The 20,415-nt window shown below is 45.0% G+C and overlaps 1 protein-coding gene across 2 annotated transcripts in view; it reads left to right on the top strand.

Moving 5' to 3' along the window:
- Window positions 1–1,195: 1,195 nt before the first annotated feature.
- WDTC1 (WD and tetratricopeptide repeats 1) overlaps window positions 1,196–20,415 on the top strand; it is a 33,154-nt gene continuing 13,934 nt past the window's right edge. Inside the window, exons 1-11 of one of the 2 annotated variants that reach the window (XM_067311313.1) lie at window positions 1,196–1,361; window positions 9,143–9,290; window positions 11,510–11,593; window positions 12,534–12,580; window positions 13,769–13,880; window positions 14,320–14,507; window positions 15,362–15,544; window positions 15,870–15,958; window positions 17,030–17,145; window positions 18,287–18,362; window positions 20,135–20,231. In XM_067311313.1, coding sequence (XP_067167414.1) covers window positions 9,183–9,290; window positions 11,510–11,593; window positions 12,534–12,580; window positions 13,769–13,880; window positions 14,320–14,507; window positions 15,362–15,544; window positions 15,870–15,958; window positions 17,030–17,145; window positions 18,287–18,362; window positions 20,135–20,231 — 1,100 coding nt within the window. In that variant the 5' untranslated portion in view covers window positions 1,196–1,361; window positions 9,143–9,182. Of the gene's footprint in view, window positions 1,362–9,142; window positions 9,291–11,509; window positions 11,594–12,533; window positions 12,581–13,768; window positions 13,881–14,319; window positions 14,508–15,361; window positions 15,545–15,863; window positions 15,959–17,029; window positions 17,146–18,286; window positions 18,363–20,134; window positions 20,232–20,415 lie in introns of both variants that reach the window. The other variant, XM_067311312.1, reaches the window with a different exon arrangement.

The raw sequence follows: 20,415 nt of genomic DNA, 5'->3' as shown, positions 1-20,415 counted from the left end.
CTGCAGCTCAATGTTCTAAATGAACATTTAAGCTATTCATCACACTTTATTAATAGATGTCAAAATGTTTAACTGTGGAAGTAAATGGTATTTTAGAGAAATGGATTTATGACTTCTGAAATATTTATTTTCTGTTCGCCTTATCAGGAGGGTGTAAGTTAGATAATGAGGAGCGGTGGTGCCTCCAGCCTTGCCGTCACCCCAAAGTCTAGCCGTGCTGCCAAGCCCAAACAGCGGTCGGGCGTCCTCGGCCGGGGAGAGCTGTGCTGGAAGGACGAGGTGGAGGGAAGGGAAGGTTTCTTGCAAACACTGCCACCCCCTGGCTCTTTCCACAGAGTTATTTTTTTCCCCACATGTAACTTTCTGGCTGCCTGCGGAAGCCTGTACGTTGACTTCTAGGATAAGCTGGTAGCAAGACCGAATGTTTAAGAATCGGTAATTAGATTTTCCACCGGGACTTAGTCACAGCCTGTTGCCGGACGCGTGGAGTTCATGAGATTAACTTCCTGCTGCCCCGAGGCCTGCGGCAGCCCCGGCCCAGCGCCGGTTTGGTTGACGTTTGGCAGAACCGGCCGCAGGGCGAGCGGATGCGGGACTGCTCCCCGCGGCGGCTCGCGCCCCGGCGAGGAGAAGATGGCAACAGGGCCTGGGGCCTGGAAACCGCGGTGAAGCTGAGGGGACCCCGGCAGAGTGGCTGGTTTTAAGTAGCCCCCAGCTTGGATGAAGGAGGAGGAAGGCACGGGAGAGCCCCCGAAAGAGGGACGGGGCCGGGCCCCGAGGGCTCCAGCCCTGCTGGCACAGGGCCCACAGGGAAGGCGGCCACCTCCTCCCTCAGCCGACTACAGCTCCCAGCAGCCCTTTCGCCGCGCGCCGCTCCCGCCGCTCCCGCCCGCCTCTCTCCGCGCCGATTGGCCGGGCCCTTCACGAAGCGCTCTCCACTTGCCGTTGGCTCGGGGGGCTGCCAATCAAGGGGTAGCGGCGGTTGTGAGGGCAGGACGGGGAGGTATTCTAGGACGCGACTTGCGCCGTTTGCGCGGGGCTGAGGCCGCCGTGGGTGAGAGGGGGGTGGTGGCGCAGTTGGCGTGGCGCATGCGCGGAGCTGCGCTGGGAGAGCAGCGGCGGGGGGGGGGTGCTGCTGAGCCCCAGACAGCTGGAGGGGGTAAACAGGGGAGGGGGCGGGGGGGCATGGCCAGGGCCTAGGCCGGGCCGAGCCTGAGGGCCCTCCCCGCGCTGTGGGGCCGCCGCCGGGGCCTGCGGGGCCCTTGTGGCTCCCCCTCCGCTCGGTCCCGCTCTTCCCCCCGCATGGATGGAGCCTCGCAACTTCCAGTGCCCGCTGCGCCCGCACCCGGGAGGCCTGACAGGTAACGGTCCCCCGGGCCGGTCGGTCCCTTCCCGCCCCCACAGGTACCCCCCGGCCAGGAGCCCCCTTCCCTGTCAGTTATCCCCTTCCCTGTCAGTTATTTCCCTCCCCCCCCCCCCGAGGTATCCCCCCCTTTCCCTGTCAGTTATTTCCTCCCCCCCCCCCGTCAGGTATCTCCCCCCCTGTCAGTTATTCCCTCCCTCTCCCCCCCCCCCCGGTATCCCACCCCTTTCCTGTCAGTTATTCCCTCACCCCCTCAGGTATCCCACCCCTTTCCTGCCAGTTATTCCCCCCCCCCCGCCATTAACTATCTCCCTTGTCAGGTATCCCCCTACCCCCTTCCCTGTTAGTTGATGGTGGGGGGGGGAATAACTGTCTCCCCTGTCAGGTATCCCCCTACCCCCTTTGCCTGCAGCCTGGCCCTATCCCTCTTAAGAAGTGTCCTCCCTCCCTTTATCCAGTCCTCTCCCAACCCTTGGTCCCCGTTTTCCCATCCCAGCTGCATGCTGGCCACCTCTTGCCAAGCACCTCTTTCCCCCAGCCCTGTATTATCTGCTTCTTCTAGCTGATGCCTCCCCCCTGCCAGGCTCAGCCTCCTGCCAGTTGCCTTCTCTTCCCCCCCCCCCCCGCCTCCCCTTCTCGCAGCAGGCACTGCCCTGTCCTCGCCTTCTCCCCTTTCCTGAGGGTGAACTCTGCCCTGCTCCCTCCTCTGCTCACCTTGCCCTCACTCAGGCCTTCATGAGAAACTTTCTCCTGCCCTGGTGGGTGTCTTGCAGCCCCTTTGCTTGGAGAGGAGATCAGCCTTTGTGCCTCTGCCAGTGTCTGCTGATTAAACCCCTTCCTGGGGCTACTAGGCCTTGTGGGTCTGGGCATCAGGCTGCTTCTTGGGCTGGGCTGAGGTGTTGTCTTGCATCTTCCTCTCCCCTTTCATCCTGTGGATGGCTGTGTCAGCTGAAGGATGAAGGGTAGTGGTAGGATGCCAGCTGAGAGGGTTGCTGTCTGAGGCACTCCGCTGTGTGGGGCCAGTATTGCTCTGGGCATATCAATGTTTCCCTGACGTTTTTGTCCGTTTGTGCTGGGTCTGTCAGATCTCAGACCCTACCTCTTCTCCTGTCCACCCCATCCCATTGTAACCAGCTCCTTCCTCTCTGCTGTTGGCTGTCTCCATGTGCCGAGCCATCTGTCCTAGGGAGTGACTGCTGCTCCTGGCAACTCCTTCAGCTGTAGAAAAACCTTCTTGTTACTAGGTGCCTATTGCTAACCAGGTCGCTTCCTCTTGTTTCTTTTAGGTTTGTTAATATTATATATATTTTAATTTGACCTGTGATCTCTTGGAAAGTTGAGGTAAAGAGGAGGGTAGGGAAAGTAACCTGCTGAGCGATTGAGTTGGGTCCCGGGTGGTATTTGGTTGGATGAATTAATTTATGGATGCTTAAGGGAAGGGTCATGAGAATCTTCCTTTGAGATGAATTGTATATCTGCAAAGATTTGTAGTATATGAAGTGCTGCTTTTTCATTGACCTTGAGTTTAAAGGCTGAGAAACTTAGACACATCCAAATGCTTAGGAATTACGCTGCCAACTTAATGATGGGTCCTACTGTTTTGTGGAGATTCTTAATGTTGATGGAGCTTTTCTGAAGGGCAGTGGTTTTGAGGTTTGAACTTTGAAGTGCAAGTCTGCAGGGCACTTCTCTGTGCCAGTGTATTACTGCATGCGTAAGTGAAGTAGGGATGTGTATGTACGTGCGTAGGTGGTCCCGTGAGGAGAAAATCCATTCATGCAAAAAATCAACCCCCCCAAATCCTAGCTATACTGGGACTGCTCAACAATAAAAGGACTGAATTGTTTGCTTTATGAGTGTAGAGGCTTTGTTTCCAGACTTGGAGCAAGTGTTTCAGGAAAATTAGAAGAGCTAGCTGGGGAAAGCGAGAGAATCTTGGTATTCCCCCCGCCATACCCTGAAGCACTCTTTCAAAGAGTACTTTTCCAGAAGCTGAAGGGACTCTTAAGTTATTGTCAGCGTAAATACTGTCTAGCAGGTTTTGAGGCCACAACCTGTAGAAATCTGTGACTTGTTAATTTTTGACTGCCAGTTTAAAGGCCAGGTATTGCGAAAGTTCTTTTTCTGCCTCTAGAGCTATGTGTTGCAGGAGCAGAAGAATTGGACAAGTGAACTACAGCTAAACACGGGTGGATGGTCATCTTTATGCGTCAGGAGGGTTTTTTGAGGAAAGATTTACTGTGAATGAGGTGGCAGCTGTAACTAGATCCCAAATTTGCAGTCCTGTCTGTGGTGTTCCAGACAAGTTTGGAACAGTGAGGGACAAGGGAAGGGTGACTCTGGCTTGGAACTGAGCACAGAGATACTCCTGAAGTGTGATGGAGAAACATGCTCCAGTGTCATCTGAAAAATGACTGAAAGAAGGTCAAGATGATCTCTTATATGTAGCCAAAGTGAAGCTGCTTGTGAGACCATCGCTGGCAGCGGTAGTGCAGATTTATCTTAAATTTTTCCTTGTCACTGGGACTTAATCCTCTCATTTCATGAGTTGGTTGTGCTGGCTTAGTTAAGAGCTGGAGAATTGCATGAATAATAGGGAAACAATATATCTGACAGTGAATAGAAGTTATACTGTGGACAGGTTTGGTTGAAAAAGAAATGACATATACCCATTTACATTCCCTTCGTGGTAACAAATGGACAGATTCTTTGGAAGGACTTCATGATTGCAAACCTACATGCGTCCAAGAAATCAGAGGCAGTATTTTTTCTTCTCCAATAGGTTGTATGTATTTTCCAGGAGATCTACGAAGCTTAGGAGTCTTTATTCAAACTTCATACTGGAATCAGTTTCTAACTTAACTGGAGACTGTCAATCTATTTGTATGATGGTGTGATCAGTATAATCTTTAGTCGTTAAGAATATTTAATGCTTGTTTCACAGTAGAAGCTCCGCATATCTTACATGCTAACTCATGACCAAGGTAAGCATCATATAGATGGTGAGCGTGAGTCTGGGATTGCGACTGATTGTGGCTAATGGACAAAGTCTGACCTGAAATAAGAATTTGGGAGTTCTTGATCCTTAGTCTGCTGTTCCACAATAATTTAAGCTTGCCAAACTCTTTGCTGCTGTAGTTTCTTACTGCTGAATTCCTGTTGAGCAACAAAGAACAGCATCATGAAAGCGAGAAAGGCTCTTAGCATCTCCTCTGCCAAAGTGTGTGTGCATATGCTGGGAGGCCTTTAACCATCTTACAGCGTTCAGTTGCCAAACCAAGCTCCCTCTAGGCAAAAGAGACACCTTAGACTCATACATTCCCATTTGACCAGTTTGTTCCAAGCCACTCATTCTTCTAATGGTCAAATGCTAAAAACATGCATCGTCCTCTCGGGTATACTAGACACTGAACAACTTGCTAGTATATAGCCTTAGATACTTAGTTTGTTTAAAGTCAGTTTTGTATCAAATGTATTTTGTTCTAATGTCTCTTTTATTCCACTTTCACCAACCAAAGGGACAATTTCATGGGTGATTTCCTTGACCTTTGTCTTCTAAGAAGTAAAGTTAAGGTGTGTTGATTTCTTGTTAAGACCTGCTGAGCAACGATCTGTTGGGACACCTCTGAGTTATTGCAGCTGTCAGCGACCTGTCCAGTGAGTTGAGAAGCTCCACAACACATTTCTAATCCTAAAAGCCAGCTTGCCCTCTCAGAGATGGCAAACTCCTGCGTATTTCTGTGCTCTCTCGGCGAATGTCTGTTTTGGAAATCCAGGCTGTGTAAAATCTTGTGGCAGAAGAGAAAGGATTTGTAGATGGAACTTCGATGGAGAGCAAGTGACTTTAAGGCTCTCTTAAGGAGTGGTAGGATTTGGGGTTCTGATGATCATATTTTCCTCTGAGCATCCTGTTCATACAGTCAAGGAGTGGATTTATAATGTATTAGCAGTTTTGTAGTAACTGTCTGTCTAGCCTTTACGTTGCAGGAAAGGAAAGGTTGTTTGTCATGTGGAAGTTGAATAAGCTTTTCTGCACCTAACACGGGTTAAAAGCTTACATAGGCAATATATGCACCATGTAATGTGCTGTAAATCCATAGTCTAGCTTATTTCACAGTAACTTGTTTATTTAACAGTAAGTTGGCTCCTGGGTGTGGGTTATTTATTGTCTTCTGTGTGTAGAATATAGGGGATCCATGTCTTATGAACCCTTATTTCCCTATGTGTGGGGAATGACCTTCAGGTCATTTGGTGATCTTCTTTCTTGCTAGATAGACATTGAAAGAAAAGGAGCTGCTTAGAAATTGCAATGACTACAGATAAGAGACCTGACAAAATTACTTTCAGAGGTCTTAAGAGAGCAATGGGTCAGTTATCAATTGGGAAGTGCCTGCCTGTTTGGCTCCAGCATGGTAGCATGCCTGTCTGGGGTCTTAAGATCAAAAGAAAACTAGGCTGTTCTTAAAAAGGGAAAACAAGAGTTGCCTGTCTGGCAGGAAAGAGGAATGGTTAATCAGGTGCTACTTGGAGAAGGGGGACTGTGGATAGAGTCTGAGTATGTTGTAGGGCAGTCGGTCTGATAGCAGAAGCATTAAGACAAGCAGAAAGCCTCAGACAAGACTGAGATGCTTGGATCTTCTGCAATATTGTCCCTCTTGTTTCTTTTTGTACTTTAGGTTAATGCATCAGTCACCTCTCTGGAAGTAGCTGTTTAACTGCCATCGGTCAATGGTCACAGGTTCCTGTAGAAAAGTGTTCTGCAAGCCCTGTATGAAGTCGGGCAGTTTGTGTGTTTATTAGGGTTGTGCAGAGGAGGAGTTTGGGGTTTCATGCAGTGAGCACCAGAGTCCCACACTTGAGGAATTAGCTGCTGAGGCACTCTCTGCCCTGTAACTATGGCTGGAGAAAATACTTGCGTATCTTGGGGGCTCTGTGTAAAGACGCCAGCCTGTGGGGCTCCAGGCTAGGAGAAGGGTAAGTAGAGGCTTGTTAGCTGGAAAAGGTGTCAGTGGAGAAACTGGAGGTGAGAGATCACAGATACCATTTATCCTCAAACTTTTAGTCTATCCAAACTTAAAGCTGCTTTTAAATTTAGCAGGCCTCTTGTCTTGCTTCAAGAACCTAGCAGAAGAGTGTGCCTGGAAACAAAATCCTCATGAATGTCCATAGCAATGTAGCTTACTTTGCACTGCTGGCAGGTTTACGTAGTGCTGGCCTTGGACACGAGTAACAGTTCGGCTGTCCTGTTTTCCCATGTTTACCTCTGAGCTGCAGAGTCAGCGTGATCCACCTGCCCTCGTGTTGGGCATTTACAGGGGCAAGCTGGAGCAGACGTGCTATGCTGCTGGTACCTGCCTTCTCTCCTCGTGAAATAAATGGTCTTTTGCTATTGTTTGCTGCTGGGTTATTCTTAAAGGCAGTTGTTGTTATTTTGTTATGGACTTGGTCTCCATAAATAGGCAAAACAATACCAATGGTAAGCTGGCCTGAAAAAGCGGAGGATAGGTATCAAAATCTGATAGCTTAATCATCCTACTACAAGGATTAGTATGAAATATTGATGAGTAAATGCATCCACAGTGCTGCCTGTAGTCATTAAGGCTGGGAGTGGAGCAGGTATTACTTAACATGAGAGTGAGTAAAGTTAAGGACACTTAAAACATGAGGTGCCTTCCTGGGCATTCATGATAACTTTTTTTGGAGTAAAAGAAATGTGGATTAAATACGTACGTGATGGCAAATTGGATAAATAAATGCGTACTAGCTCTGGTGAAAGGGACAATTTCAGGCTGGCAAGTGACACGGGTTCTATGGGAGCCCTGATTTATGCGCTCAAACAGATGCAGTCCAACAAAAGCTAAGCAGATTGCGCCAATGTCTGGGGGTATGAGTAGAGCTTCTGACGTGGTGAACTTGAGACACGTATGACAGAATCTTTTGGCTTACCAGACACTTCTGTTGCAGAAACTAGAGTTGGATTGCAGTGAATTTGGCCTGCTATGTTTACATTTGAGAGGAATTAATCCTAGTGAAAGTAAGGCCTCGTTAGCACTGGCTGTGCTTCGATTGAGAACAGACTTGCAATGCAAAATCATCTCTTTGTCCTGACTTGCCTTGCGTTCAAGGCCTGTATTCTCGTTGTGTGAATTTTATCAACTTAGTTCTCATAATACATACAAAATAGGCCTACAATACTACCATAAGGGCACCTGCTCTTGTGTGATCTGTAGTAGGACACATTTATCTTCACAGACCTACAAACAGCTGTGCCTCTCTTGTGTGTGCTGTATTTGTGAGATCCTGTGGCTACCCTGAAAATTCTGTGTAGGAGCTCGCTACAAGAAAATATGATCTTGAATTTATATAGCTTTTCTTGCTATCTGTAGATTTAATGAGATTACTACCTTTGCTCTGGAGTTGCGCAGGAGAGTCAGCTATTTTAGTAAACCCATCAGAACTTCCACTTCAGGAAGAAGCCTGAAAACTGCTTTCTGTAAAGAAACGTGAATTCTTGGTACTTCCTACCCATGGGGAAACGCCTGCATATGCACACAAACAGCTTTTTGAAACTAAATTGAACCTGTGGTCCAGGGCTTTGGGGAGCCTGAGGTGCATTGGCTGTGGGAGCTGTGATATATCTGCACAGCCCTGACATCGCTAACCGTGGACGTGCTGGCTTTATAGCAACTTGCCAGATGAACCGATAGAGAAGCAGGAGTGGAGTTATTTGTAACTGTGTTTCTGTGAAATGTTCTTGTTTCAGTGAATCAGCATTTCCTCATTCAAAAGAGGATTGATTTGAAAATTTGGGCCTTGTTCTGCTTGTGAATGCTTGTTAAAGAGAATTTAAAACGACTAGCTTATGTAGGACAAAAATGGATATTTAAAATATGATTTCTCTTTAAAGCGAGCTTTAGAAATATCAAAATGGGATAGTGCCGGGTCTGTGGTATGTAAATGGATGAATGACATCATTTCTCAGAGAATAACTGGTCCTTGCTGGGCAGCCTGTCAGGAGCAGGGTCGGCAGAAACACTTTGCGACTTGAATGTTTTCTACCAGGTGTGGCTAACTTCGTGGGACTTAAATTATCTAGGTTAGTGCATGAAATATGGAACTCGGCTAACAATGTGGAAAATGCAAATTATTCTTGGAAATACAGATGAAGAAGATCATCCCTTTTCTATTACTGATATAATCAGGTGTTCAGATGATAGTGTCACTTGATGGTTGGCTGTTATGATTTCTAAGGAACGCTTATGCTCTTTTAGTTATCTTACTTGGCTGATAATCAAATGCAGTAAACAAATCTCTTGCGTTCAGTTGCAGATTTTTTTAACAACGCTTGTCTGAAGAGGTGGCCAAAAAGTATCCATGTCATGTAGACTGTCAGTGTAATTAAGCTTGTTGGTTTTAGAGTTTGGGGAATGGGAAAAGTGAGATTGGACAAAAGTGGGCTGCACGTGTAAAGGTGGAAGAACGGCTGTGGGACAGGATGTGGTCCTAGACTTGCAAGTTCTTCGCTGTTTTGGAAATGCTTTTCTACGCACATGTACAGTTCATTCTGAATTTGTCTGTAAACTGGAGATGGCCTCTTAAGTCAGCTTTTCTTCACTCCTGTATTGCTGCTTCCCATTCCCGAATTTCTTGAAGGGCCTTCATACAAAACTCTTCAGTTCTTAGGCACTGTTGTTTTTGAAAAAAGTGCTTAATCTTGTATATGAATGGCCTAATATGTTTGTATGCTTGCTTTTGTTCACTCCCTTTTTTGTCCTGCAGGTAATTAAATGCCCTTACTGTGGATCTCTGCTCTGTTGGCATGCTTGGTTGCACAGCAGCTCTTCCCATAGCTTCTTTTCCTCTGCCTCACTGGAAGAAGATGGCAAAAGTAAACATTACTAGAGACATCATCCACAGACAGATCAAGGTATGTGTTAACCAAATGTTCTCTTGTGTTGGGTGGAGAGTGGGTAGAGAATTGGTGTTTATGCTGGGTCAGGAAATAGTCATACTCTTGCCTTTTACTCCTGAAAAGATCACTGCTACTTACATATTGATAAGCTGTGTAAAAAGCTTAAGAGAACAAATGCATAGGACCTATTGTCCTCATTAATGAGGAGCTGGGCTGAACTACAGTATGACAAGAATATAGTCCTTTTCCCTATCAGGAATGCATCTTAATAGTTTGACATCAGCAGGTCTGTTTCTTTTTAATATAAAGTTGAAGAGAGAAATCTGCCTACTTCCTTTTTTGGTACTGTAAAGGACTCTTAACTAGCTTTTCTCATGAGTTTTCTGTCTACTTTGTGTTTTCTTTCTTTCTGTGTGATCTTGTCTTCAAAGATTGTCTGGCTCTAGTAAAGCAAATGATCTCTTCCCTCCCCCCCCCCTTTTTTTTCCTTTGAGCAGTATGTTTTGCTTCCTTTGTGTAGGGAAAAACTTCTACTGTGGTCAGATCAGTCATCTGATGGCTGCATTAGTGAAATATCTCTTAATGTGAAAGGACTAGCTACAGCCAGCACAATAGGCAATTATTACTTGGACTTGGAGGCCTCAAATCATTTGCAGCTTTGCTGATAACCAGCACTCACAAAAGTGGTATGTTAGTGGTCAGAATTAGGAACTGGGAGCTCGGATGCCCCAGCTCACTTTGCAGTTTGGTACCTAACTTTGTATGATAAGCTTGTAATTTAATCCATGTGCAAAGATTTATTTTGCTACTCTAACAAGGAAAGGATGGTTCTGTGGTTAGTGTTAGCCTGGGACTTAGCTTACACTGTCTGCTCTGTTAGAGACTTTTGTGTGTGACCTTGGGAAGGTTGCTAAGTCTGTCAGTTCCCTGCAGGAAAAGCAATATCCCATTGCACAGACCTCACAAAGTTACTGAGGTTGCAATAGCAAGGCAGTTATAACTGCAGCACCTTGCATGGGACCTAGCAGTGTTGTGGGAATGCTGTCCATAGAAATATGTAAAGGAGGTTGAAGTTTGTAATGTAAGTTACTAAAAAAAAATCCTATTTTGCTTTGTGTTCCTTCCCCCCCACTCCCCATCACCTTATGTCTTTCTCGGTTTTGATTTCAAATAGCTTTTAGTATCTGGAGTTGATTACTTAATGTTGGTCTGCAGAGCTATAACTCGGTGCACTTGTTCCGTTCTTTGTGTCCACTCTGTGACTGCTAACAAGTCTCATCTACAAATGGTGATAAACAAAGGCTTAAATGGTCTTCATGGGACTATGGCATGGCATTGTACAAGACTGAGACTGAACCAGGTGTCCCAGGAAGGAACCTCCTTCAGTCATTAGCTGTTCCATCCAAAATATGACTTGCATTCCCTTTTCTTCACTTCTGCCTCTGCAGTTGTCCTTCTTTTATCCAAGCCATCTGCTAATGCATCTGTGAACCCTGTGAGATCACAGGGGAAACAACTGTCCTGCTTTTCTTCACCTTCATTTGTACCGACGTGATTATGTGGCAGCTGTTCTCTTCCCTGTAGAACAAACTGTGCTGTGGTACTGCAGCTACGTGCTCCTATTCCATTTCTGGTGAAACAAGCCATCTTTAAAGGATGCTGTCCAGTTATGTTCCCCAACACTTTTCTTCTTGGTGGTAGTGGGCTCAGGGAACAGTGAGAATGACCTGGGAATACTGAGATTACAAGTGCTTGACTCTGTTTCAAGGTAATCTTTGGTGCTTCAGGACAGATTCTGTATAATGGCAGACTTTTCTCCTCAGCAGCTGTGGTCTACTACTGCCTTCTCATGTGTGAATTGTTTCTGAAATCCTTGCCAAGGGATAGAGACAGGCATCTTCAAGCTCTTCTGTATCTTCCATTTCTGGCCAAAAGCAGGCAACTTATTTCTGTCTTGGTGTGGGCCTCTCCAGTCCTTGTCTTGGCTACCCAGCTGGAGCCTGGCAATAAGATAGATATCATTTTTGAACCAATTGAAGGGCAAGGGTTATGAACTCCTTACCTGGATCTGATATGAAAGATGTCCCCTTACTGCAGGACTGGTACCTGATGCTGTGGATGCCCCAATATCTGGCAAGGTCCCTGCTTGTTTTTACAGTTTTTGAGTCTTCTCTTAAAGGGGCAAAAGTGTTTTGTTTGCTGTAGTCTGTGTGACATTTATTTGCTTCATGCAGGAGAGGGGTGCGCTAGGCTTTGAACGACACTATCATGTCACTGATCCATTCATTCGACGCCTGGGCCTAGAAGCAGAATTGCAGGTAAGTGGGCAGTGTTTAAAGAACAAATTGAACTGCTTGTTCTACAGTAAACTGTAGGAAATACAGCATGCTGGGCTGTTTGAGCTTCTTTCTCTTGTTTGGAAGAGAGATACTGTTTACTTACTCCCCTAAACTGCATTAGAGACAGGAATAGTTCAATGAGATCTTGTGTGAGCTTTCTATGTTAACTAATGCACCTACAACAGAGCCTTTAACTGGTGTCTGTCAACTAATCCTAACTGTAGTGCCTGAAGAAGGCAAACCTCTCTTAACTGTCAGCTAGTCAAGATACTCGGCTCTAATAGTGAAGGCTGTAATGTGTTGTCTAAAGAACCAGTTGTTGTACTGCAGTCTGACACAGCTTAAGAAGATCTTAAGATTGTCTTGGTTTGGGAGACAAAAGCGTTCTTCTGTCCCCTTCTCAACCAAGTCTCCCATATCAAATGCTATTCAATGCTATCCTAGTCTTTTCCTGTTACATTTGTTAGTTAATTTGTCTGAGAAGGTACGACGTAGTCGCCCAGCAGCAAGGTGCTTCCAAAAGAGAGTTATCAAAAGTGCATTTTCCCTGGATTCCCAGAGAACCTGTACATGTAATTTGTCAGTCTAGCCATGGGCTTTTGAAACAAAGTCACCTTTCCTTGTGTACAGTAGGATTTCACCAGTAGCCTCTGAGACTGAACTGCCATTTTATTCAATGCTACTTTTTTTTTGTTTGTTTGTTTCATTTTGCCTTTTCTCCCCCAACTGCTACAGCATGTCTTTCTTTTCTGGAGGTGCTTATCTGCCATGTGGGTGGTTTTTTGCAGGGTTGGAATAAAAAGCTGCTTGTATTGGAACAAGTTGTTATGTGTGGGGAGCTCACTGTGTCCTTGTCTTAGAACAGCCCTGTTTGATAAGTCTGAAGTTTGTGTAATGCTCTCTTCCCCTTTTTGCTCAGGGTCACTCTGGGTGTGTCAACTGTCTAGAATGGAATGAAAAAGGAGAGTAAGTATATGCCTTGATTCAGGGGATCTGCAAATTGGTAAGCCAGATTCTCCCAAGAGTGTAGAGTATAGGTCATGTTATCATAAGCAGCCCTTTCCCATTCTTAGTAAAATGAATAAGGGATCAAGCTCAAAGTTTTGAACTATACTAGAAGTTCACACTTCAAAAGAGGTTTTATTTTGTTAAATATATCTAGATATTATTAGATGTGCCCCTTTAATGAGTGCAGAAGGGAAATAGACTAAGAAGTGGAGATTGAAGGCTGGTTCTTTTCTCTTAAGTGGTATTATGGATTATAATGAATCTTTAGGATTTGTCCAGCTGGTTTGAAGTGACATTTCCCTACCCCCCATGCTGTTAAATGCTTTTGCTGGGGGACACGTATAAGGGAGGGAGGTAGAGCATTCACCCCTCTTTGCAACTTTAGAGGGAAAATAAACGTAAGAGCTTTTCCGTTAACTGAGTGGGGTAAACAATATCTGCATGAGATGGATGGAAAGGAAGATCCTGTAGTTCTTGACATACCTCCTATAAGACCCAAAATCTGCTGCCTGATAATTATTTGTTAGTGAAAGTTTCGTGTACTTGAAAGTGAGCTCTGACTCCAAAGAAATAAGTTTAAAACAGCTGATGGTTGCAGATGTCAAATTTATTTGCTGCAGCAGAAGACAGATGTACAAGGCGAACGGCTCCTTGCAGTACCACTGGCACACCCTGCACTTAAAAAGCAGTTTGTGAATCACTGAATGGGTTCCGGCTTGGGACTGCTTGGGTACCTCTGAAGTCCAGGAATAGATGGCTTGGCTTGGGTTCGAGGTTGATGTGGAAGCAGTTAATGCAGCCAGGCTAACGTGGAAAATGGAGGCCCTGCTTTTTGCTGTTGACCACATGTTCTTATTGTTTCCATTGTGCCATCTGAACCTCTGGTGAGCAGGTTCAAGGAGCTAAAAACACTTGCTTTATTTTCTGTGGAATTGACATTTGCCTGGTTTAGCTCCCTGAACTGGCTGTGTGGGATTGGCACATGGGAAGCAACAAGAATACATAGCTGAGAAAAGAGGGGGAAGGGGAGCTTCCTGCAGCTGAGTTGACTTAATGGCTGACTGTGGTCAAACCACCCTAAGAAACTGGTCATAGCTTGGAATAGAGGAATACAGACTGCAAATTCTCCTCTTCCGTTTCTTTTAGCTTGTTGGCCTCTGGATCTGATGACCAGCATACCATTGTCTGGGATCCTCTGCATCACAAGAAACTCCTTTCTATGCACACAGGGCACACTGCAAACATCTTTTCTGTCAAGGTAGGTGATTAGGAGGAATAAATGGCTAGCATAAAATCAGCAACTTGAGCAGCAAGAGACTAGATCCTCAAATGTCGCTGGGAAACCCTTTTGTGCGAGCCATTTTCCCAAGGAAATAATTTACTATTTCTAAGGTTAGGAAAAAATGCATTAAATGTAATACCTGCGCCTCTTAGTTTATGCAGCTCCTGGGCTTAGCTACGTACCTCTGCAAAGTCAAAGGAAATGGTTGTAGCAAAAGAGGTTTGATGAAAAGGCCATTACTGTAGTTTGTGACTCTTGAGTGTTCCACTGGCATATATGGGGAACGCAGGTAGTAATGTGGGTCATCCTGCTTTCCTAAAGCAAGCTGCTTTGTCTGTGACCTGCCAGGAAGGTCAGTGACATGCGAAGAGCCTCAGCACTTCTCCAGTTTGAATGTCAAGTCTGTTTTCCACAGTTCTTGCCACATTCAGGGGATCGGATCCTTATCACAGGAGCTGCAGATTCCAAGGTGCATGTCCATGACTTGACTGTCAAGGAAACTATCCACATGTTTGGAGATCACACCAACAGAGTTAAGCGGATCGCCACGGCTCCCATGTGGCCCAACACCTTCTGGAGTGCAGCAGAAGATGGGCTAATCAGGTACAGGACTTTAGTCATTCTGCCCCAAAATGAATTGGATCAGGATCTATTGCAGTATGTACTATGCACAGACCTAATGAGAGACTGTCTCTATACTAAACAGCCTGGGGCAGGTTGCCCAGAGAGGCTGTGAAGTCTCCATCCTTGGAGATATTCAAAACCCAACTGGACATAGTCCTGGGCAACCTGTTCTACGCTGACCCTGCTTGAGCAGGGGGCTTAGACCAGGTGACCTCCAGAGACCCCTTCCAACCCCAGCTATTCTGTGATTCTGTAAAGAGCTTAAGCTAATCTGTCCCTTTCCTGAAACTGGAAGCTTTTATCTTGAAATGTAGACTCCTTTGATAAATAGAGAAGCTGGGAAGAGTATTTTCCTCCACTGAAAAGGGAGGCCAAGAGAGGAATAGCCATATCACATGGGAGGAAGGCAGATACAACAGAGGGAAGTTTCTCTCCAAAGTCATTGAGACTCTAAAACGAGTAGATGTTACCATCGGAATCTGTTCCAGTCTTCATACTAGATACTATTTGTGAGGTCATGACTTGGAGTTTAATTTGGAGCTTGAATAAATCTGTGCACATTATAGAGTTGTTTTTAGTGATTACCCTAATATTGAGACTTAGTGCATATTGAATTGAGGTGCTCCCAGTAACCTGTGACACAAATGACTGTTTGTGGTTAGTGCCATCTCTTCATACACAAGCCAGATAATTAAATGTAGGTTACCACTGAGCAGTATGAATGTGGTGGCTTGAGTCATTTTCAGTTTGGTCGCCATGGAAAGCTAAACTCTCCCTTACTGCTACTTCTGATATGTAGTGATGCAGATCACCTGACTCTCTTCCCTTTACAGACAGTATGATCTGCGAGAGAACAGCAAACGTTCAGAAGTCCTAATAGACCTGACAGAGTACTGTGGGCAGCTGGTGGAGGCCAAATGCCTCACAGTCAACCCCCAAGATAACAACTACTTAGCGGTGGGGGCAAGTGGGCCCTTCGTGCGACTCTATGACATACGCATGATCCACAACCACAGGTAATGGCAACTGGCTCTTCTGGGCCACCTTGGCAGACATGAGTGGTGCAGAGACCTGCTAAAGGCCCTGGTGGGAAGGGGACGTTGCAAGGATCTGGTGCTCACCTGTCTCACTGTGCAGTTCTGCCAAGTCTTTTCTCTCACCCACAGAATCTTTTTGATCTGTGTAAGTACACTTGGGTGGTGTGATGCAGGTTGTGACTGCACAGTTGTCTAAACGTGTGGCCTTACCCTTGCGTGTGAACAAAAAACATCAGGATAGATCAGGCTTTCAGCAGTTGAATGCTGTGATTATAAGACTACTCTTCTTTCTGACTAGAAAAAGCATGAAGCAGAGTCCTTCAGCTGGAGTACACACATTCTGCGACCGGCAGAAACCCCTCCCGGATGGTGCAGCACAGTACTACGTGGCAGGTATGGGGACCTGTGCTGGGGGTGACTGATGGGACTTTAAATTAAAGCCTGAAGAAACTGAATTCTACCCATCGCACCAGAAACCACTGCTTGGAAGAGCTTTTCTCTAACACAGGGATGTTTCATGGAATTGTAGATTCTCTCACTTCTATGCTGTGAATTCTTGCTTGAGTATGTTACCTGCCCACATTCCCTAATTTGGCAGTGGTATGTGTTGGTGAGCTGGCCTTACTCCTTCTCGTCTAGCATAAATGTCTTTTTGTCAGCTTTACTGGAAAAATCAAGGATTGGATAACCTGGGGCCTATAGACTTTCTTCTGGGACTGGTCCCATCAAGGCTGCTGTTTAAAATCTTCTTGGCACAGAAGACAAGTGGCTTGTCTTCATCCTGTAAATGAAAAATGAGATGCAGATCCTGGGCACCTAGATGGCATTCTTCCCCAGTACTGATTATTTACTATTTTTTTTCCAAAATGTTTGTTTTTTAAGTATCTTAGACCAACATGTTCAGCAGACCAGTTTTGACAATCTTGCTTATGATGAGTCCCACTAGAGGATTTCTTAGGTCCCCTGAATTAGTCATGCGACACATCTCCAGTCTGAAGCAAAAGAACCTTTGTGTGAGCTGAATATTTAGGAGGCTGGGTTTGCCTGTGCTAAGAGCTTTATTAAGGAAACCTGATTAGAGGGTTGAAGATGGTGGTGTGTGTTTGCAGTTGGCCACAAATCACAGAAGCTGAGTCCTTGGTGAATCCCTAAAACTGAGATTTGCTGGATTCTGCAAACTTCAGTGTTAGTAAGCTAGCTAGAATCCAGTTTTCTGTTCATATGGAGATGGCCTTGCAAAAATGGTATCTAGAATTTGTGGAAAGACAGCTGTGTACATCTGAGTGTTTCGGTGGCTGATGAAAGGATTTATTAAACAGCAGTAGGAAAGTGGAAAATCACTTAGGTGCTTGTATTTCATGACCTTGCTCTCTTAATAACCTCTTGTAAAATGGAGCAGCTGGAGTAGGACAAAGATGACAGTTGCTAGTAACACTAATATGTATGGACCTCTTCCCCCCTCAGGGCACCTTCCAGTGAAACTTCCAGACTACAACAACCGGCTGAGAGTTCTGGTGGCCACATACGTGACCTTCAGTCCTGATGGCACTGAGCTCTTAGTCAACATGGGAGGGGAGCAGGTAAGAAGACAGCTAAGGTTTGGCAGAAAGCTTCACATTCAGGTGTGTTTGTTGGGCCAGCATATGTTGTTGTACATTCTTCAAAACAGGTATAGCAACTTCTCTGTGTGTAATTTGATTGATTTTTAAACTATTTTCTGATTCATTCAGACTAAATGTCTGGCATTAGGGATTTAATTGTTATGCTACCACTGATTAAACTTGAACAGCATTTTGATCTGGTTTTGCAATTCACATTTCCCCTCTCTGGAAGAGGGGAAAAAATGAAATTCTGGAAATGACCTTACCTGACCTAGAAAAGATTTTGTAACTCATTCTTGAAACATCAAACTGCTTCTGTAATAGAATCTGGTAAATAAAGAACTTATAGAAGCAAAGGCCTTCACCTGGGGTATTGATTGCTTTAATTTTAAGCACTGGGTGATATTCATAGGCTTTACAAAAGATCCATCAGTGAAATGAGAAAATCTGCTTGACAGCACTAATCAGCATGGATTAAGCAGGAACTGCCCTTGTAGGCAGGTTACTCTGTGGTTGTCCCCTATAGATCTCTTTCTCACACTGCATTCACGCTCTTTGAGAGAGGGTACTGAGTTAGATGAATTGTGGGTCTGATCTGGACTGTCAAGTTTTATACCAATACAGTTCTAAATTAGGGCTTTGTAGGGTTGGTTTTGAAGTTTCTCCGGAAATCTTGGCCTCCACTTGGAGAAATCTTTGCCTTGGTTTAGTATGCTGCCTCTTTTCTGCCCATAAATGTTTGGTTTGCGTATAATTGCTGTGTTAGTAGAATAGTTAATATATTCCTGGAGTTGACCAGAAACTGACTTGTTCAAAAAATTTCAAGTCATCTTTTAAGTTCTCTAGAGGACTTTGTTACCTTATGAGAAAGACAAGGCTTCTGTTTCTCAGTGCTGCTTTTCCTAAACCTAGTGCTGGAATGTAACAGGACCTGGTACTGCTGTCATCCTGTGTGTACATGTCCATAAACAAGTTACCCAGTTAGAAATTATACGTTCATCATAGCAAATGATGAACAGTGTGCGGAGCCCTGTAGCCACCTACCCCCCTTTTACTTCTGTGACTTTGGCATCTGTTTCACGGACTCTTTTCTTTCTTGTTCTCTTTCTTTGTTCCTTAGGTCTATTTGTTTGACCTAACTTACAAACAGCGACCGTACACTTTTCTTCTCCCAAAGAAGTGCCATACTTCAGGGGGTAAGTATGATGCTGTTATGAAAGTTAGTGGAAGACACAGAGAAACCATGTACTTCACAACTCTTTTTCAGGCTGCAGCCTGGTCTGGACAGGAGCTGGGGGAATAAAGTAGGGCATGGCTGTGGCTGGGCTATTTCTGCAGTTCATACCCCGAGTTCCAAAACCCTTCTACAGAGTGACAAAACGTGTTATAAGGGGAGAAGTGAGCTGTTAAGAGGTGTATATGTATATGAACTAAGGAGGATGCTTAAAACAGTGCATAAAGGATAAAGTAGACTTTGTGTAGTGGTTAAGGTCCTAGTATCCTTCCTTCAACTTAAGGAGATAATTTTGTGTGGACAGATGTGGAAATGTGTGAGGTGTGTGTGTGTCATGGTTGTTTTTTTTTTATTATTATTTATTAATAAAACATAGAATGGATCTATTGTCCCCTTATACGCCCATTAGGGAGGAGGCAGAAGAATCTATTCCCTAGTCAAAGAATTTGGTCTAGAACTAATCTCCCTTCTGGTGGTAGGATAGTTGTATCAAAAAGTCATTTCTTTGATAAAGTAAGTAAATCCAAGAGCCTTTTTATTCCTGGCCCTGTTTCTTACAGGGCCTGTTCATACACAGGTACTGCGGGCAGTAAGTAGTGAACTTCTAGAGCACTATGCTTGAGGCAGAGACTGACTCTCTTATCGGGGAGTGTTCCCAGCTCAGCCCCTTCCCTTTTCTCAGAGCATTCTCTGGCAGAGTTTGATCTGTGTACTCAGCTTGCCTTGGGCCTTAATCTAAAGCTCACATCCTGGTAGCAAATAGACTCCCAGCCCTGCCTGCCTTTCTCTTCTGTCTTGAATGCACGTGGGTGATCTGCACTGTGGTATCTGGTGAGGTCACGCTTTAAAGTCAGGACGGAGTTTGAACAAGCTCATGGTGGTACAATTGCAGCAAAGGCTCCACCCTGCCGGGTACAGAAAGTTCAGGCAAAGGCTGTGAAAAGGTGGCATCTGTACAAAGGATGAACTTCATGTGCATGCATGTCTCTGCACACTTAAACTTCCGTACAGTTCCAAAGACTGGTTGGACATTGTCCCCAATTTCCCAACTTCCAAAATGGCTGCAGGAACACTCCCAGCTGCAACACAAATGCAGGGCAGTTTGTAAAACCTGAAGCTGAATGCTTTCTATAGGAATGGCAGGTGATGCGGCTGCATGACCTTCAGCAGATTACTTTAGCTTATAACTGCTCTTTAAGCAGTAGGGTAAAAAAAAGAAGGAAAAAGAAAAAGCATCTAGAATTACTTCATTGAATTCCTAGATTGAGTCCACTCATCCTTCCTGTTCTACTAAATGTTCAACAACTAGGTCCATGATACATTGTTTCAATGCATTGAAAAATGCAAAGGCATGTGGAAGTATGTTTATTTCTAAAGCTACAGTTTTAAATGTCAGGCTTCTGGTAATCAGTCAGGTACTCTGATTATGGCCTAGGTTCAGTCTGAAGGTAGTTCGATTCAGACTGCTGTGTGTGTGTGTGTGTTTATAGTTCTTTGTGTATCTGGTTTTCTGTTTCCAGAGTTCTGTTCTGAAGGATACAGCAGAGATTTTGAGTAAATGTGAGCTGTCAAATCAAATCCAGGTGGTAGGAGAAGCAGTGGGGTAACCTTGGCTCTGCTGTAAAATAAAACTCTGAAGCTTCAGAGATTAGTTTGTATAATTTGCATTGATCCATAGCATAGTTTGATCCTTGTTTTTTTTTGTTTTTTTTTTTTCTTCTTCCTAACCTTCAGAAGTGCAGAATGGAAAAACCTCGACCAATGGAGTGTCAAATGGCATCCACCTCCACAGCAATGGCTTCCGCTTGTCTGAAGGAAGAGCACATGTGAGGTAAGAGGTTAAATCTGCCTAACCGAAAGTCCTGTGGCTTTGTTCACAGTCTCTTCCTCTTGCTGAGGTTAGGTGCTGCTAAACAGGGTGTGAAATGCAAATGTACTTGGTGTGTTGACTTGATTGTCAAGGGGTCTCTGTCCTAGGGGCTGTCTTTGCTGCTGGTAAATGAGCTATGAGCAAG

Source organism: Apteryx mantelli, chromosome 27 (genome assembly GCF_036417845.1).
Source record: "Apteryx mantelli isolate bAptMan1 chromosome 27, bAptMan1.hap1, whole genome shotgun sequence".
Taxonomy (NCBI): Eukaryota; Metazoa; Chordata; class Aves; order Apterygiformes; family Apterygidae; genus Apteryx; species Apteryx mantelli.
The sequence above is the reverse complement of the archived record's forward strand: the minus strand, read 5'-3'. Positions and strand labels throughout refer to the sequence as shown.